This window comes from Netta rufina (assembly GCF_964035555.1).
Source record: "Netta rufina genome assembly, chromosome: 4".
NCBI lineage: Eukaryota > Metazoa > Chordata > Aves > Anseriformes > Anatidae > Netta > Netta rufina.
Window position 1 is genome coordinate 50,340,670 of NC_140127.1, and position 18,683 is coordinate 50,359,352.

Genomic DNA, 18,683 nt, shown 5'->3' on the forward strand with positions numbered 1-18,683 from the left:
ACAGGATAATTTACCAAATGCAGAAGTTTAGGATTTTGTGAAATTAATTTGGACATCAGAATGTTGATGACCTGTATTTGAGTTCTGCATAGTTCAAAACTAAGTTTTATCTGCAAGAATTTCTTGTAGTATTTTGACTTCTAATTCTTGCTTTTGTTGGTTCTGTCTGATCTAAAATTTGCTATAGTATGTTTAATTTCAATTTTCTCTATTTTTTTCTTGTTTCTTTTGTTTGTTTGTTTCTTCTTACCTTACCTACTTGTATTCCCCCAACATACAGGTAGTTAGGGTAGTTGTATAAATTACTGTGGAGAGGACTGTTCATACACCATTTGAAGGAATAATTGTCTTTTAATCAAGCTGTGCAAATAAAAGATATAATTCAACAGAAGCTGAAAAGCTGCGAGTAACAAGCCAATATGTAAAGGGAAAAAAAAGTCAACTTATTTCACAAGTGGAAAAAAATGATAAGCTGAATGAGTTTTCTGTTTAGCTGTGGTGTCTGAAATAAAACTAGTTCATAGATTCCTTGTAATTTTAGAGTAACTTACTGTGTGTGGATTTTTTTTCCTGTTTGTAGTTGCCCTGCGGTCACCGGTGTAAAGAGATTTGCCATTCAGGTTGCTGTCCTCTGAACTGCAACCAGAAAGTTAAACTCCGATGTCCTTGTAAGAGACTGAAAAAGGTAAGTTGTTATGCTACTGCTTTGAGAGTGATGCATTTCCTTTGTGTGTTTCTAGGTTTGTGTGGATAGATTCTCTGGTGCAGATTGGAATAGTATCAGTTACTGAGGTAGAGTTGTAACAGTTCACATCAGCTGGAGATCTGGGTGGCACAATCAAAAGATTCTGTGGAGAATATAAAATCCTGTTAGCTGCCAGACTTACAAAATATGTTAGCTGCCAGACGTATAATACTTCTGTCTTCAAGCACACTTGAATTTTTGTAGCTCCACTGGGAGAACAGTCAGATGATTTGGAGTGATTTAAGAAGAAAAAGCACATTTTCCTGATGGTATCAGGAAAGCTTATAATTATAAAAGTTGGAACAAGCACAGATGTTGTGAATCCCTAACCAATGTAAAATTGCTTAAGGTTCTTTGCAACACTAAAAGCAAATAGAGGCATTAGTGTTAGCTTATTATCCTTAGCTTTTAACAGAGATAAGGGACAAAGCAATGTAACAAGTTCATTATAGCTATATGGTGAACTCTTGGCAAATACTAACGACTTAAAAGTTAACTAAATGACTTAATTAAGCATGGTTAAATTATTTTTCTACATACAGTGTAGAATACCTGTGTATTTAGTCTTTTGTGTCTGCAGCCTTCCACATGACCTTGAAGATGAGGAGAAACAGAATTTAGTATCTAATAATTACAATTGGTATTTCTGTAGAGGAGAATTCAATCTTCTCCCCATGAGTGCTACTGTTAAAGTATATTGTTTATAGGACACTTATTCCAAGCTACCCTCTAAATATAACTTATCTTGATGGTAAACAGATGATCCAGGTTTACCAGATGAACCTCAGTGTTTCTGTTCTGCTGCCATCACCTGAACTTTCTTTCACAACACCTGTTGCTATTAAAACAGGCCTGTCACCAACACTCTCATAAGATTATCTGTTCTTTGCTTTGAATGGGCTGGTTCTAGCCTTTTCCTGTACTTGTGCTTGGTCCCACTTTTCTGTCCTTCGAGCTTGCTGCAAGAATTAAGTATTTGATTTTGTAAGCTTTGGAGATCAGTATCAGCCTTTCTTAGCTGTTTTCTTATCAGAGGACTCATTGAACCAGCACAACCAATATCAGATGTATGAGTTCATGGTTTGAGTGTAAAACAGATTTTTTTTTTTTCCATCTTCTTCTGGTGTTGAAATTAATGTGGCATCATGACACTGTGCATATGGAAATATAAGGACATATTAACCACTTGAATTTGTAACTGTCAACTTTTAGCAGACCATATTCTTAACCATCTCTTCACGTGCTTTTTTCTTTTACATGCTTGAATTGGTCTGAAGAATAGTTAGGTTTCCAAAAAATATTGTCAAACTGTATCCGTACCCTTAAAAAAAAAATGTTTTAAAAAGTGTCTTATTCATAAGTTGAATTTTTATTTTTTTTTTGTTTAACATCACATAAGTAAACTTCTGTGGATTTTTTGCATGCATTATGAACATTGAAAACTTGTTCTGCTTCTCATCAAAATTATGAAAACCAGTATAGCTTCTTTTATGTTAGCATGCTTTCCTGCGAAGTCCTTCTTAGGCTAGTAATACGGATAACAACAGTTCTGTCTTCTTTCTTTCTCTTTTTTTTTTTTTTTTGTGCATGTGTGTCTTCAATATTAGGAAGGGGGAGATGGGGAAAGGGGAGGAAGTGAGGGAGATCTTCCCATGACCAGACCTTGCCCTGTAGTCTCAGCCAGTTAAGAGAATGCATATGAAGTTACTGAGACTCTGAATGGTAACTCTTTCTACCAGAGTTCACAAGGTTATATTACTTTGTCTTAAATAAACAAGTAGGGGAAAAAAAAAAAGAGAAGAGAGGAAAAATTAAACTGAACTGTTTAAGGAAGACACAAAAGGACACCTCAGTACAAAGTTGCAGGTTCAAATAATACTTATTCATTAGCTTTATTCTCTGTGTAACAACAGTTTTAACAAATAAGGATGTTTTACAATTATTTTCATAACAAAATGAACATTATAATTCCAATTTTATGTAGGGAAATGGATTATAAACTACTGAATTTATACTTAACAGGAAGTACAGTGCAGCAAGATACAAGAAGGCCAAGTTTCACTGGAATGTGATGCATTATGCAAGGAAATGAAACGGAAGGCATCTGAGGTAATGTATCCATTGTAGCTATAATTTATCCTCATTGCTTTGAGAAAAATTGGAAAAAATGAACGCAGAATTATTTTTTCAAGACAATACAGGCAAGCAATACAATGTAATTCAATGTGCGGTTTAATAGCGGCTACCTTTTCAGACTATTAAATTTCGCTTAGTGGAGAAGATTGCACTGCTTGTAGACAGTGCTAATTAACTCAGTGAACTCCTGTGTTAAAATAATACTATTTTTTTTTTAACATACTTTGTTAGAATTGGAGCTTTCCTGTTCTACTGAGATCAAGTGGAAGTCATCACTGCTGCTGATCAGAGCTGTAGGATTAGGGCCAGCCACTTCACAGGACATTTAGCTTTTTCCATTTGAAAGTTGGTCAGATTGAGCACTTGTGAAGTATGTGATCTTGTCACATGCTATTATCCTGTACTAGAAGTATGGAAAGATTTCAGCAGTTGCAGTAAGCTTTTCAGCCTATTATATACAGGGCTACTCTAGTTCTTCTGTTTTATGAGGTAAAGAAACTACTGCATAATCTTACCTGGAGAAACAGAATATTGACATTGCTTTTATTGGCCTTTTACAGAAACATAAAGAGTTGGTGCATAAATTGCTTGACTTTTATCAGCTAAGTATCAGATGTAATAAACATACAATCAAAAAACCTCAGTCTGTTGAGCAAGTCAGAAGTCAAACTGACTTTTCTACTTCTGCTCAGAATTTTGGTATTAACAAGCAAATTCTAACATACCATATAAACCAAATCTTAGGACTTTGCAAGCAGCTTGAATGCTAAAACTCTAGAAATCTGAACACTAACAAGCCATTCCAGTAAGAATGTGGAAGAAGTGAGTTTGTAAGAGGTGGTGTGCACTAAAGCTGGGTGAATTCATAAAAGCCTACAAGGAACCAGGACACAGGAGCACATTTCAGTGTGGTGCAGCGCAGTGTCAGCTGCTGTCTTGCATTAGCAGATATTCCTATTTCTTGCTCATGCTATTGCATCCTACTAGGAGGAATGTTCCAGTGCAACAAGCAAGTGATTACAAGTTTCTACTATAAGCAGTGCCACATATGCATTGCGTGGTGTAACCTAGTTTTGTGTACCTTCTTCACAGAAGAATATGGATTTCTTTGTTGTGGGTTTTTGTATGAGATTTGATTAAAATTCTTACTAGGAACCTTTTAGCAGCCTGTGTGGCTTTGCAAATGACATGCTAGAATGATCTCCTATGATACGCACTTTATGTCAATTACTATTTAATGTGTCAAGACTGTTAAAATTGCAGATGTTTACAAAAATAGTGTAGTTTGCACCATTACAAAGTGACGGTTAGCTTCCAAAAATGAAGTGTGTTAACTCTTAATAAATCAAGTCTTAATGGAATGCACACACTGAGTGTATGCACTTCTGAGGAATTCAAAGTGTCTTTTATTTTTCCTGCGCTGGTTATAATGGATAATCTTCCTATGTATCCTATGTATCTTACACAAATATGACCACACCATTGGGGGGAAAAAAAAAAGCTCTTCTGTTGCTTTATTCTACTTTGTGGGTCACTTTTTTTCTTTTGGAGCTGATATTCTGCCATTAGATGGCAGTGAAATACCAGGAGCATAGTTGTGCATTTTTTTTCCCACACCAAACTCTCCTGTTTCAGATACACATGGCTGAAAAGATCTCTTATATGCTTTTGTAGAGAAGTTGTCATAGTCTGGTTTAATGGAATTCTTAATAACATTTGATATGTTTTTAAAATCTATAAAATTGTCTGAAAACCTGCGAATAGGACTGTTTCATTGACCCTATCCTCAGCATGCGCTCTTTGAGCTACAGTGTTCTAAAGCATGAGCTACTGTGCCTTCTGCTTAGCCTTCAAGAGTTCTTGAATTGCAAATTGATTGGAACAACTTCCATCTGCAAACCATATCGGGTCAATTGTCACTGTTAGTATGCAAATTGTGTGTGTGCGTATACATACAGAACAGTTATTAGGATCAAGGTGGTTTTTAATTTCAAGTTATTAATCAGATTTGTATGTGTAAAATTACAAGGTAGTGGTTCAGTGGCCACAGTGCTCCCTCTGTTACAAACTTCACTCCTGTTAAGGCACAGAATTAAATTTGCTTTTTTATTGTGAAAAATATTTGTCTTAATGCTATTTAGTATTTTCACAGTCTTCAGGTTTTTGTGGCCTGTTAATCACCTATTTTTCACCTGATGAATCTGTTGTGTGTCTTCTTTAGATGAAGTCACTCCATCCTGTTGCCCTTTACACGTGTTCAGACTACACATCCTTTTGTTATTGCAGGACCAAAACTGAATGCACGAGCTAAGAGTCAAGTTCATCATGTGTTCATATTTTAATGTGTTTTCTGTACCATTTTTTTCCTTGTAATTTCTGGCATTTAATTTGCTTTCTTGAACAGTTCCAAACACTCATATAGAATTGTCAGTTTTAAGTCCAAGGTTTCTTTTCATATGAATTTCTGATGGTGGAGCGCATTTAATTAAATTCAGTTTGTGTTGCACCAAGGGCATTAAAGTAGTTTGAGTATGCATTATCCAATATATGTCATTCAGTACAAATGTAGAGGCTTCCTTCTGCTCTGTTAGTCAGGAAGTATTTGAACTACTTGGAATGAAATTATATATAAGAATTATCTGTATGTGTACAGCGTACTGAATTGAGGATTAAGTTCCTGAAAACTTACAGTGACTTTCTTAAGGAATTTCTCCTGGCTGTTAGAGAATAAACTTTTTTTCTCCCCAGGTTTTACATTTGTCAGTTGAGCTTGTCGAGTTAGTTAGAAGTTCACTTTATAGCCTGCTAGCATCCATTATATGTGTTGTGGTTTTCAAATGTGAGTTGACATAGCTTCTTCTTGGAATATTTTGTAATCTGAATAAGTTCAGAGCTCACTTGATTGATGTTTTGCTCCCTTTTGCTAAGAACTGTTCTATAAAGTGTAATTATGAGAAAATAGGTTTAGCTGCTTTACAACAGATGCTTATCACTTTGTATGTCTGAACAGATAAAAGAGGCAGAAGCCAAAGCTGCTATTGAAGAAGAGAAACGAAGACAACAGGTATCGGCCTTTCTTCTTCCCCCTTAACTAACCTTGTACTGTTAGTACATTTGTATCCATCGTGAGAGAATCAAGAAACCTAAATTGGTCTTTGTCCTTTAAGGTCTGGTGGGGATGCAGGGTGTATTTACTGTACCTGCTATCGCTGGTCAGTGTACGTTGTCATCAGTGTAATCCAAGAAGCTTCTGTGCCAGCTACCTGGAGACTCTAATACTAATCTTATTTATGAAATTAACTGTAAACTCAGTGGTGGCAGTTAGGTCAGGTTTATCATCTAGAGGCTACAGCCTTAATGCAGTCCTTCCAACAGGCATATATGCCTGTGCCGGAGCATTTGACACAAAGTCATGTTCTAAGTGCAGTGTGTGGTGTCTGACTCCTTTTACTCGTTTTACTCGTTTATCAAAACAGTTTTATGTATTAGATTATACTTGGGTTTTCACCTGGATTTCACATTCCGTTCTTATCACAGAGCAGCGGCTCATCCTCTTCTTGAAGGGGGGTGTGGAAGATTTACTCACAGGAGCGATCACTTTGTACCATCCTCCCAATCTCATTAGGACATTCCTGGGTAGAGAGGTTCTCCGTGGGTCACAATTTCAGTGATGCGTACTTTGATTAATTGCCTAGAGGAATTACTGAAGTGTTATGGCTCTTAACCAATGCTCTAGCAAGGCCTACTTTTGTTTTTCTACACGAGTTTCTCTGCCTCCCATGCTGGAAAAGCATGAAGTTATGTGCCTGCTGTCCAGGGGACCAGGCGTTGCTTTGTAATCATCTTGTAGTGTTTGCTATTACAGTCAAGCTTCAACTGTCTACAATGTTAATTATGTGTTCCTTCATACAACTCAAAGACAGTTCATCTAATTCTTTTGTTCTTTAAGTTGAATTTGGAAATGTTACTTCTTGAGCTTTGTTCTGGAACTATAGCATGCATGCAAAACGTTTGAAGCATTTTATTTAAGCAAAGAGAATCCATAAATGATGGAGCTGCAAGCTGAATGCTGAAATGTATGAATGGGCTTTTACAGAGAACATTTGCTGGGTGAGAAATTCAAAGTTGCTGGTTCTTGTATTGTCCTGATTGCATTTTCATGCATTCCAGAAGTCATCTTTCCATTCGCTAATGATTTTGTGTCAAAACCACTTAATTTAAGGTCCCTGTAGTGTAGTAGACTTACTCCACCAGCAGTGTGTGCAACATCATTTCTGTCTTGATTGTTCAGCAGGGATTGTTTCCCTGCAGTTCCTCCACCATTGCTTTCTACTTGTACATTCACTAAATAGTTACAGTCCAGCAGTACGATATATGACAAACACTTCTGCATACGTGTTTCCTGATGGACTGTGACTTCAGGGTTAGAAGACTTCACCTATAAGTAATCAAGCCTATTAACAGATTAATTAATAATGTCCAGTTGTAGAACACAATGGCAAAGATTATTCTAGGACAAAAGTAACTAATAAATAGGCTTCAGAACTGCACACAAGTAATATCAGCTACTGCTGCCTTTTATCTAACACTGATTCCTTTCCAGCTTGATCTCATAGTTCACCATCTGGTGATGCACGTTGGAGCACTCCACTGTCATGGGATGCTGGGTCACATTATACTGAATAAATGCTCTTACTCCCTTCTGAAAAAAAGTGTGCACCTTGTATCATCTTCCTGATCTCATTAGCACCTTCTTGTACAGCCAATTCATCTGTTAGTCACAGCTTCTTGAGACTTTTTTTTGATTAATACTACAAACTCATTAGTGCTCTGCTAAGTCTGCAAACTTCCATTTTGGTATTTGCTATATTTGGAGGCAGTTTCTGCTTATATCACTTACAGATGGAATCACTTGTCCCTTACTGGAAGGGGAGGTGGCTTGGTTAGTCTTCTCGTCATGGCACTAGCAGCCAAACTTTCCTTCTGCTTCCAATTCAGAAGCACTGTGTGAAGTCAGTTTTCACAGTTGCTAGAGGTAGAAAAAAGCTCAGTGCTTTGATTATTTAACTACTCAGACCAAGCTCTCTGTCCTGCTCCAATGTAAAAGATTTGCTAAATTCTTGAGCTAATTTCTAATGGTAAAGTGTTTCAGTTCTGAAAGTCAGGATCTCAAGCTTGAGTTATAAGGTAATGAATTACATGAAAGTTTTTCTCCTCTTTTTCTTAAAGAAAAATATTATAACGTCTCTTTAAAAGTTACAAAAGTCAACCAACCCACCCATCCCTGTATGTAAAATAATAATTAAAAATAATGCAATTTGAGGATATATTCATTTTGTCTCAATAGTCCCTGTCATTTGCATTCATTTACCTACATTTTCCCATGAGGCTGCTGCACCTTTCAGTGCAGGGAGAATGTAAAGGTTGATGCATGAAGGAGCAAAATAAAGTACCTGAGCTACACTAAACTGCACGGTATCTGACAACAAATTAGTTTGAGTATACAGCTCAAATACGTTTAATTTTACTTTTAATGCATCTGTACACACACAAAAAAAGTTAATGCTATAATAAAAATGCTAGAGCTTGTTCAGTTTGGAAAAAAGGCAATCTGAAGGCTGGGCACAAGTATTACTTTATTGTTCAGAGATCACTGAGGTGACACTTCGGGAACGATGAAAATTATATAAAATCTGTAGGTAGCTTCAAGGATAGTGATTGCATCTTTCTCATTCTGTACCCATGAACCTTTGTTCATTCTCTGTTTTTTTTTTTTTTTTTATAGTGTATTTATTTTTAGCTGGGTTTTTATAAAGATCACTAGGAAAGCAATTCAATACCTGTTATATAATTGTTCAAGCCCTATATTTTAATTCCGATTACTGCAATTCATGAAGCACTTCATGATCAGAAATACATAATAAGTGCAGAAGCCCCAAATTTTATTTAGCATCTGTGCAAAATGAAATATTGCCAAAATATATATGAATCTTAAGAACTCTGCGCTTGCCTCCAGATTTTGGATTTTGAAAAATTGTTTCATTAAAATGCTTCACTTCTCTGAAGGAGGATTAACTACTTGAAAGTAACCTCGTTTCAAATAACAGGCTGTGGAACTTTTTCTGAACTTTTCTCCCATCTCATCAGAGAAATGCCAGTTTCTGCCTTTATTAGGTACAAAGTAATAGACATTAAAATGGGTCCCTTCCTCCAGCTAATAGTGGTATCTGTCACAAGAAAGGAAGTAAGATGCACTTTGCGAAACTCTGACAAATATTTGCTGTCAGGAGAGGAAGACCAGACAATCTTGAGCTTCAAAGGAAAATTATATTTACTCGAGTACTTCTCCGCTCATTTCCCAAAACAGTCCTATTCTTGTTTCTTTAATGCACCTATCTTATTGTCTAGGTTCCATTCTTCCTGGCAGCATGGCTGTAGCAGTCATGTAGATTTATTTTGCTTCATAGACAGACTTTGCCTCTGTTTGCTGTCCACATTTCCTCTGCTTAAACTCAGTCTTGCACCTTTTGCCCAGCCAGTCCTGGCTTGCTGTGTTCTGCTTCTCTGATGTGTCTTCTCTCTTTTAGTGCATCTAGCATCTCTTCTCCATGTCTCCTTCAACTCTACTAAAAAACTCTACTAAAAATTTGCAGAATTGTCAGAGCTTTTCTGTTTCTAGTCTGTCTCAACTCTCCCAAAGAGTGTCTTTTGTGGTCTTCCTAGCAATCAGATGGCTCCAGAGGTCCTTGTTTCTCCCTGCTGGAGTCCAGTCACAGTCTAAACTTTGTTCCACATTGTATAATTCCAGTTTTTCAACTTCATACGCTAAGAAGTTTTGCCTTTAGTTGACATCCTTTTAAGAGGCAGTATGTTCCTAGAGTTTGGAGAGAGGAGGAAGAGGGACCAGAGGATCCTGCTAGGTCCCTTCCAGGAATGACCCTGAAACTGCTGTTTTGGGTAGAAGCTTGGCATTGTCCTTTTTTCCAGTTGCTTTGCTTCTTTTCAGGGCATAATGGCCTGTGCCTTATTTTGAAGGGTGCTATGGGCCTATTATAATATTTTTGTCTTGGTTTAACAGAGTACATCCTTATTACAGGAGGGAGATTTTTTTAAGATTTCAGCCTATGCTTTTATATATGTTACTTTAATAGCTTAAATATTTACAAGTGCTTTTCTGCAATGGGAAAATAATGTATTTTTAGCCAATGCTATTATGGAAATAGCAATCTCATCTTGGCTTAATATATTCAGCTTGAGATAGAAATCTCATGTAAAACTTAATTTGGTTGCATTTTTGCAACACTTTACAGGAAACTAAACAATGGTGTAACACCTGGAAGCAAAGTGCTTTGTAACCATGGGATGTGGTGCTACTATCTCATCTGTAGGAGATGTGTAATTTCATTGGCTGCTAGTTATTTTTATAAATGGATTTGGGGAATGTTATTTAAAATCTGCATGTTTCCTTGTTTTTAATCCTGATGCAATGCCAACTACTTTTGGTTTTCTCATCTAGGCTGAACTGGAAGCTTTTGAAAACAGATTAAAAGGGCGAAGAAAGAATAAGCGGAGAAAGGATGAAGTAGAAATTGAACAGTCATCGTGGCAAAAATATAAAAACCTCATTATGCTGCCGGTGTTCGGAGTTGCAGTTGTGATGATTGCATGGCTCATGGTCTACAACGACTGAAACAACTCAATATTTAATATACCTCAGTCAGGTAGCTATTATTCCTAGAATGTTAGTCTGTGTGTAACAGAACCTAATATGCGTAGATTATGTATGTATATTATTTGCCAAGAAAAGTGCAGAGGAGGGAAGAAATGTCACCTTTTGTGTCATTACATTCGCAGCACAAAACTGAATTCAGACACTGAAAGTAATGAAATAGTAAATCTTAGTCTACACTGAAGTGCTGATGTAATTTGTCTGAGATCCATTAACATTTGTTCTATTAATATATTGAGTTACTTTTCCATGTCTCCATTTCACAATATTAAAAATAGCTTAGTATAAAATGCTTTCTTGAATATTTGTTTCCCATAAAATCAGTCCAGTGTTTTGTTAAAAATCAGCATTCTTAAGCTAGTCCTTCTGTTGTATCACACAATTTCTGTGCTTCATGCCAGTTTTAATGGTAACAACGAATGGGGAACTTCAGATCACTTATTTGAGCATTCTGTGGCCTCATGTCAAAACTTTGTTTAGCGAAGGGAAATGTGAACGGTCTTTCAAGTCAACTGTATTACAAACAATAAATCGGGCCCCCCTTGCAGACTGTGAGTGACTTTTTTTGTTTTTCTATACCTGGTTCTCCTGAAAATCAAATCAATTGAAAACTTAATTTAGTGGACGGATGCATACCCTGAGCATGCATATGAAGTACTTTCAGGGTACAGAGATATGTTCTTGACACTGCTTCTGTAGCCAAGAGCAGAAAAGCAAATTGAAATTAAACATAAAGCATCATATTGCTTGAATATTTGTACAGATAAATATCACATTTGAATATTTGCATAGATGTACAAAAATGTAAAGTGTTTGAACAGTGTAACAATACAGTTATGTTTTCCATCTGGGTGGCTAGCCATCTAGCTAAACTTTAAGCTATTTAAATATTTTCTTACTGACTAGTTTAGAATGCCTTGCTGTAGGATATTGGTTGGTAGAACTACAAGGTTTACATGGCTTCAAGTTAAAAGAGAAGCTACATCATCTCAGCAGAGGGGCTGCAAGTTAAATCTGAGGTGAAGGGGAGAATGAGAACTGAATTTTTAAATCTGTGTTGGAAATCTTATGATACTTGAGCAAACTGAGTAACTGGAAAGTGCTTACTAGATCCTTCAAAAGATGAGGTACAGAGCTGGCAGCTTGTGGAGTTCTGTTTGTGGGATGTTTTCCCCCCACAGCACGTGTAACTTACTAAAAAAACATTGCAAAAGCAGCGGGACCATTTGTATAAAGTAGTAGAGAAGATTGCAGTTTGTTTGAAAGCTCTTTCTATTTTGGCCCACGTGTGAAAGGACTCAGTACCGTCTGAGATGATACCTGAATATAATTAAGGTTCAGCAGCAGAAAAAGAAAAGCTGCAAAAGACAGTAGCTTTCAGATTGCATAGATTGACAAAATGAGGGAAACGGGTTCTTTTGAATTTTTCACCTAAGTTGGTGAAGGATAAGAAACATGAAGAAAAATTGGCAATATTTAGCATGAATTGGTGCTATTTGATAGATTTTTTTTTTCTATTGACTTTACAAATGTATACTAATTCTGTCAAGCTATTAGTATGTAAAGCTGTAGAAATAAAATTGTCGTAGAACTGAATTTACAGCAGGCAATCACAGTTGTGTGATTACTGAATTCTCTTGTTTCCTTGTGTAAGGAATAAACTGTTTTCTGTATTGTTGCTTTAACTCTCTTCTAAAATAACGACACCTGTGAGATAATTCCATGTTGTAAGTGTTGTTTCTTTAACCAAATGGGGTGATGCTATTATGGGACAGCTTAGGCCTGTAATTCTCCTGCCACTGAAAGAAAAAGAAAGGAAGTTTTTGTTCAGGTGAAGTAAAATGTGATCTATTGTCCAAAAATACAAAAAGATACCTTTGCAGTTGGAATATTTAGGTCAATGTGAATGGGGCCATTGTGGAAACAGCTTTTATTTTATGTGAATATAACCCATTTTTCTATTTATTGTAAGGTATTTCTTTAAAACAAGTACAATGTAAAGTTTCTCCCTGCCTCTCTGGCACAGAGAAGAAATCTCTCTACAGAGCTTTAAAAATGATCTGCACTTGAGTTGCATGTTTCAAGTAGTTCTTCGTGTTCTTTTCCGAATATTTTGCAATGTTTGTGTGACATATTGGAAAGGAAAAAACTTGCTTCTGATTGATTGTCTTAATTATAATAATAAAGCATAAAATTCCTTAAAATTCATTCCATTCATACATGCACGTGTGCGTGTAAGCATATTCTCTTTCCTAAAAGATGTGTATCTCTCCTGAACCTCACATATGTGAGGCATACCTATTTTTGAAATGTTATTCAAAATAGTTCTGGATATCTTATCCAACCATCTGAGTCATTTGCACTCTATTGGTCTGCCTGCTGAACCAGATATTTGTTGCTTGGCATAAAAAAGAAAAGTGTGGGGGCTCAAGCAATCTGCAGTTTAATAAATCACTGGCTTCTATTTGTTGTTTTTAAATAATTATTTCTATAGTTCATTTTTTGCTTCTTGTTTTTGTTTGGAGCTCCACATGTTGCAAGCACGACAACTTTGAAGAAAAAGGTATGGATGAAATCATCTGTTATTCAGGATACAGGAAATACTTTGAATATTTCAGGTATTTTGAATGTTAATTTACAAAAAAAAAAGTGTATTGATAAATATACATTAGAATAAATGATATAATCTGATCTGATGTTGGGAAATTATAGAGACAAATTGGATGATAAGCACACTGCATTCAGAATATTTAGTTGCATGTAAAATGAAAAAAAAAACCAACAAAACTTCCAAGGGTTTTTCCTCATTCTGAATGCATTCTAGTAAGCACTCATCTTTTTGCTGAATCAAGGTGCTTCTAAGTTGTCAATATGTTTGGATTGGAAACTCCTTGGACAGGTTTGTTCCCTGTAAGAGTTACAAGGCCCTTGTGTATGTTCATTGAATGTAAAAACCAAGTCATACAATAAACACATCCAAAACAACTTGAAAATTTGTTTCTTTCTGCCTAGTATTATAAAGCAGCAAACTTCTCCTGAGTAGTAACAGCTGAGGTTGAAGTGGAAGTTTTAGGCGTGCTCTCTGCCCCCCTTTGGCAGGGGTAGTTTTTACTACTGAATGGATGCTGAAATTACTTAATCATGCTCCTCAGTGGTGGTACTCTGGTAATTGTGAGAATGGGTTGGTGAAGCTGATTAAGATACAACAAATTGGAGTGGATGTAGTAGATGATTTTTTTTTGGCCTCACAAAGGGACGTAAGACCGATTTATTAGACATTTGTCCTGACCGTAACTACTAGAGAGAGAAATATTGCTATGAAGATAACACCAAAATTTGTTCATAAAAGCTTCCATGTGTGAGTGTGCCTTTAAAGCACTGAACTCTGAGCGCTTGCCATCTCAGTGGTTCTGGCTCCAGAGCCTATCTTAGCTGCTCGGAGTGGGATGTGTCTGTGCTGCAGAGTTCCCTTGGAAGGATGTGCTGGGGCTGGGCAGCAGGAGCTTGAGGTGTGTGGTGGCTGCTCTGGTGCGGGGCTTAGGGCTGAGTGTGCTCGTGTGGGCAGCCCTGGCTGTGGTTTCATTTGCTTCAGATATCCCTCTTCTGCATTGGTTTCGTCCCAGCTGTCACGTGTGGACATTTAAGTTGCTCCCTCTTCTTGCTTTGTGAGTTTATTTTTGTATGCTTTTATATGCCCTTCTAATTAAATCAATCACTGTAAAGAAGGGTAAAATGAAGATACTGTAGTCTGTATTTACTAGGAAGGGAAATGCGAAGTTAAAAATAGAGAAAAAACAGATGAGGTCAAATTAGCTATAAGATAACTAGGCATACTTGCTTCTTTCCACTAATGGTAACGTGTTAACTAAATTAACTATATTTATACTCTGCATTAAAATATTTATAGGCTGTTCTACCAGAAAACAGGTTTCTGCTAGGGCTAATGTATCAATAGGGACCATATGCCGAGGGAGCTGTCGTGTAATTCAACCAAGTCTTATTTAATCTAAATAATTGTTCCTTGGGCAATGATTTCCATGAAACCATCACCAGCCACTGAACTCAGTTTAGGCTTTTTCTGGGTGCTGTGCACGGGTTGAATGTTGCAGCTACAAAACTTGCTCCCCAGATTGAGGGAATGGGGATGGGAAGAGGAGGAAAGGTTGGGTCAGGGTTTACAAGTCCTTACTGCTGAGGAGAACGCAGCCTCAATCCAAGGCCAAGCTGGCCATGTATTACACCTTTTGGTTCTCGGTTTTCATTTGTTCTTATCGTGATTTTTGACAGGGCTAATGAATCTCTGTGAAATGCTGTAATTATGAATTACATCTTGATTCCCCTTTTTTTTTAAATCAGAATTACAGCCCAAATTGTTCTGCACAATGCCCAAGCTGCCTAATGTATAAATACTCTCACTTTTATGTCTTCTTCTGTACTTCTCCTTTTATTCGTGCAATTGTTTGAAAAGAGGAGGGGAAGCACAAAACCAACCCAAACCCCATTGTACTCCCTCCTGAGGTGACTTTGGTTGGGTAACGCAGGACCGAATTATCAGGAGCAGCAGTCAGTTATGCGCGGTGGCACTCCAGGAGCACGCAATGCCCCCTTTAAACTTCACACACGAATGCAAAGTGACGTGACCTAAATCCAAAGGTAAAGCAGTAGACAGCTGGGAAAGAAGCTGGAGAAGAGCTAGGGGGAAGCGTTTGCCTTGAAGTGCGTTTCTCTGCGTGTATGTGAGCGGTACAGGTGCAGCTCCCGGGGGGAAGGAGCGGGCTGCGGGCTCCTGGTTTTGGGACAGGAGGGCTGGGGAAGGGACATTTTGTCCCTTTTCTTTATTGGGGTCGAGGCGAGGGGCGAGCTCGGCTCCCACCACCTGAAGGTTGTCCAGGGGGGACACAGGCCGTGTCCACAGCCCCCCGGGGAGATCTCGTAGGGGCGATACGTGCCCCCGCGGGCTGTCCCCCTGCTCGTCCCCAAGGGGTAGAGCCTTTGTGTGGGAAAGGGGTGGGGATGCGGCGGCTTTCTCGCCGAGGTTTGTTATTATTGGGCGGAGGAGGCGGGAGGGGGCAGGGGGCCGAGCAGACAAAATGCGGAGCCCCCCCAACCCCGAGCCCGGCAAGTGTGTGTGTGTGTGCTGTGTGTGTGCAGTGTGCGGCTGAGGTAGGGGAGCGCAGGGGGCAGGAGAAAGTGGAAGAGCCCCAACAGCAGCAGCAGCTGCAGGAGCCCCGGCATGCTCTCCATGCAACAGTTCCCTGCCCTGCCGGCGGAGGAGGAGCGCTACCGGCAGGTCCTCGCCTCCAGCCGGGTAAGGCGAGCCCCCGGGGGCGCTGCCCTCCGCGGGGACCGGGGGAGGGCAGTAGGGGAAGCCGAGGGGCTCGGGGCGCTGAGGAGAGCGGGGAAGGGGCGAGCCCCGCTGCCAGCGCAGCGCTGTGCAGCAGCGAGGGGAAGGGGCAGCGCTGGGAGCCAGGCACGGTGCCGGTGGAGGTGCCACCCCGAAGGACTGCCGGCGACAGGTGACAGCCAGCCGCTGCCTGCTAAGGTGCAGGGGAGAATTGGGGGTCTGATGGGGTCGCCAGCTCCGTGCCATCACCCCAGCGGAGCCCCCTCGCAAAACCAGCGGCGCTGATGCTCCCCTCCGTTCCCCCGGAGCCGGGAGGAGCAGCGCCCAGCCCGGCGGCAACAGGTCCGGCCAGGATCTGCGGCAGCAAAGTTTGGGATCCACATCCATAAGGACCCCCCTCGACACACACACACACCCGCCCGCCGCCACCCAGGGGTGCACGGAGAGCTGCGTGAGAGCCGGCACCGTCCTCCTGCCCCCCAGCAGGTGCCTGCCCCGGCGGGGATCGCGCTGCCGGAGGCCCGGAGGCAAGGGGGAGGCGGCTGGTGCCCCCGGGACGGGACGGGAGGGGACGGGAGGGCACGGGACGGGACGGGACGGGCTCGGTCCTACCCCCCGGCCGCCCCCGGCTCCGGAGCCGGCTGCGCTGCGACCCAGGCGGTGCGGCAGCGGTGTTTGAAAGTTTCTGCATGCGGCAGTGGAGCTCAGCGGTAGCGTTTCTCCGCTTGATTCAGAGTCCTCGAATGCATTTGGTGGCAGACGATTAATTAATTAACTTTTTTTTTTTTTTTTTTTTTTAATAAATATATTAGCAGTCTGGCTGAGGTGGTGAAACTCATGAAATCGTGTATCCAGAGCTTTTAATGCATTCATGGGGTCTCTTGGGAAGGCTTAGCTTTCAGCAGTAAAAATATAGGAATGGATTTTTTCCATATGGCTGCTTACATCCTTCCCGTGTTCCTAAAAGATGGACCATTAACCTATAATGAAATGTCATTCTTAGTTTTGTTTTTGTAATGTTTACCTTAGTTTGAGGTCCTGTTGTACACCTCTCAGGTACTGTGGCTGTTGGGGCATCGGTGCCACTGAAGGAATGTATCAGGGAGGTCACCTAAATGCCTGTAAAGTTGTTTAGGCTACAGAGAATCATGGACCCATTGTGCTTAATTTGTGTCTGGAAGAGTTGGTGGCATCACCTGGATGTCTAGACAAGTAAGTTCTGTAGGAAGCTGTACGCTCCTCTGGTGGATAGGAGAGTCCCAAACACTGTCCAAAACTTACTTAGAAAGGAAACGCAATAATTTTCCCCTTTCCCTACAGCCATTAATGGAGGTACCCCCACAGCCTGGCTCTCCCACCTGGAGTGAAGTGATGAAGCTGAGCCCTTCAGTCTTGCTCATCGTCTTCACTCCACATGCATTTTTAGTGAAGCCAACAGTACTCATGGTGATGGGGTGGTGAGCCAGGCTGCACAGCTCAGTTTCTCAGATTAGAAGAATCTTCTTGTGCTCTATTAGTATCTGACCAGACCATCAGGGCAAAACATTGTTTTCCTTGGTCTTTTGGAGCTTGGAACTATAAAGTGTTAAAGAAAGCATTTACTTCCCCTCCAAAAGTCTTTGTTGGCACTCTGCTGTGTGCCTGGGGTAGATAACTTGAGCATGTAGTGAATCAAAAGTATAAAATAGTTTCAAATGCGTCACAATTGGAGGCGTTCTATAAAACATGCAATGCATACCGGGCAGTTTAATATATCTGTATTGTTTAGCTGTTACTTATATATGATTTCTGCAGATACAAATGCAAGCCAGAACTGTAAACTGTGCCAGTAATTATTTAAAAATGCAGACTTACTTGAATGTAGGAGCTTTTTATTTTTTTGCTAAGCTGATATAGATGTTTAGGTCTTAGCACCCTGCTCCCTTGAGGAACATTAGTGTCCTGCCGTTATACTGCATCCATGTATTGCCAGACACATAATTTCTTCTCATTATTTGCGTGGCCAAAAGAGGGGTGCTTTCAGGAGCTGAGGTGGATGAACACCCCGAAAATTCATTTGCCAGTTGGGGAAGGGGCTTTCTCAGAGAAGGAGGGATAGGCAAGGCAATGTCGGGGGCATTAGACCTGCTGAGGAGTCCCAGCAATTCCTGCTCCCCCCACCACTCAGTGAGTGGTGAGCTCTAAATAAGCCGTTTGTACTCAAGCAGAAGCCCGTGCTGCCATTGGTGTGGCTGTGGTCCTTGGGGCTCTCTGAGTTGCTGCCACACTGAGGCCCAGCCACAGCAGGGTCAGGCCATCCCAATACAGCAGGCACAATACAGGCACCAAGGCACTTCCTTAAGAGATGGAGCTGTGGCTTTGACCCTGACTGGGATCAGGAGACCATAGACATCGGATCTTCTGCTTTCAGGCTGAACAGTGTGAGCTGTGAGGCACTTGCACAGAATGGCACTAAAAGATGGCAACCACTGTGACATTGTGTGGGAAGAGTTGAATCCTGTCAGTGTCTCAGGTGTCTCTGGCAAATGCTTACAAGGCCAGAGTTCGAATGCCTTGTTTCTGAATGTCAGCGGGGTTTGGCAGGGGTGGGTGTCAGGCCCCTTGCAGCAGGGCAGTCCTACTCATGCACTTCCATACAGCCTAGGCCCTTCCCAGTGTAACAGCTGGCCACCTCCCGATTTTTAACTGCCCTCAGAACAAGTCAGGGCAATTTGCAATACTCATGTTTC

The 18,683-nt window shown here is 40.2% G+C and overlaps 2 protein-coding genes across 2 annotated transcripts in view; both read left to right on the top strand.

The window, feature by feature from the left end:
* Nucleotides 1-13,575, top strand: part of NFXL1 (nuclear transcription factor, X-box binding like 1) — a gene marked incomplete at its 5' end in the record, with an annotated part of 41,525 nt that extends 27,950 nt beyond the window's left edge. The window contains 4 exons of the mRNA XM_084285507.1: nucleotides 581-685; nucleotides 2,768-2,854; nucleotides 5,892-5,945; nucleotides 10,398-13,575. Coding sequence (XP_084141633.1) covers nucleotides 581-685; nucleotides 2,768-2,854; nucleotides 5,892-5,945; nucleotides 10,398-10,571 — 420 coding nt within the window. The 3' untranslated portion in view covers nucleotides 10,572-13,575. The remainder of the gene's footprint in view (nucleotides 1-580; nucleotides 686-2,767; nucleotides 2,855-5,891; nucleotides 5,946-10,397) is intronic.
* A 2,268-nt stretch (nucleotides 13,576-15,843) lies between these two features.
* The window catches only part of CORIN (corin, serine peptidase), a gene marked incomplete at both ends in the record, with an annotated part of 129,314 nt that continues 126,474 nt past the window's right edge, over nucleotides 15,844-18,683 (top strand). Inside the window, one exon of the mRNA XM_084286071.1 lies at nucleotides 15,844-15,918. Within this exon, the coding sequence (XP_084142197.1) occupies nucleotides 15,844-15,918 (75 nt within the window). The remainder of the gene's footprint in view (nucleotides 15,919-18,683) is intronic.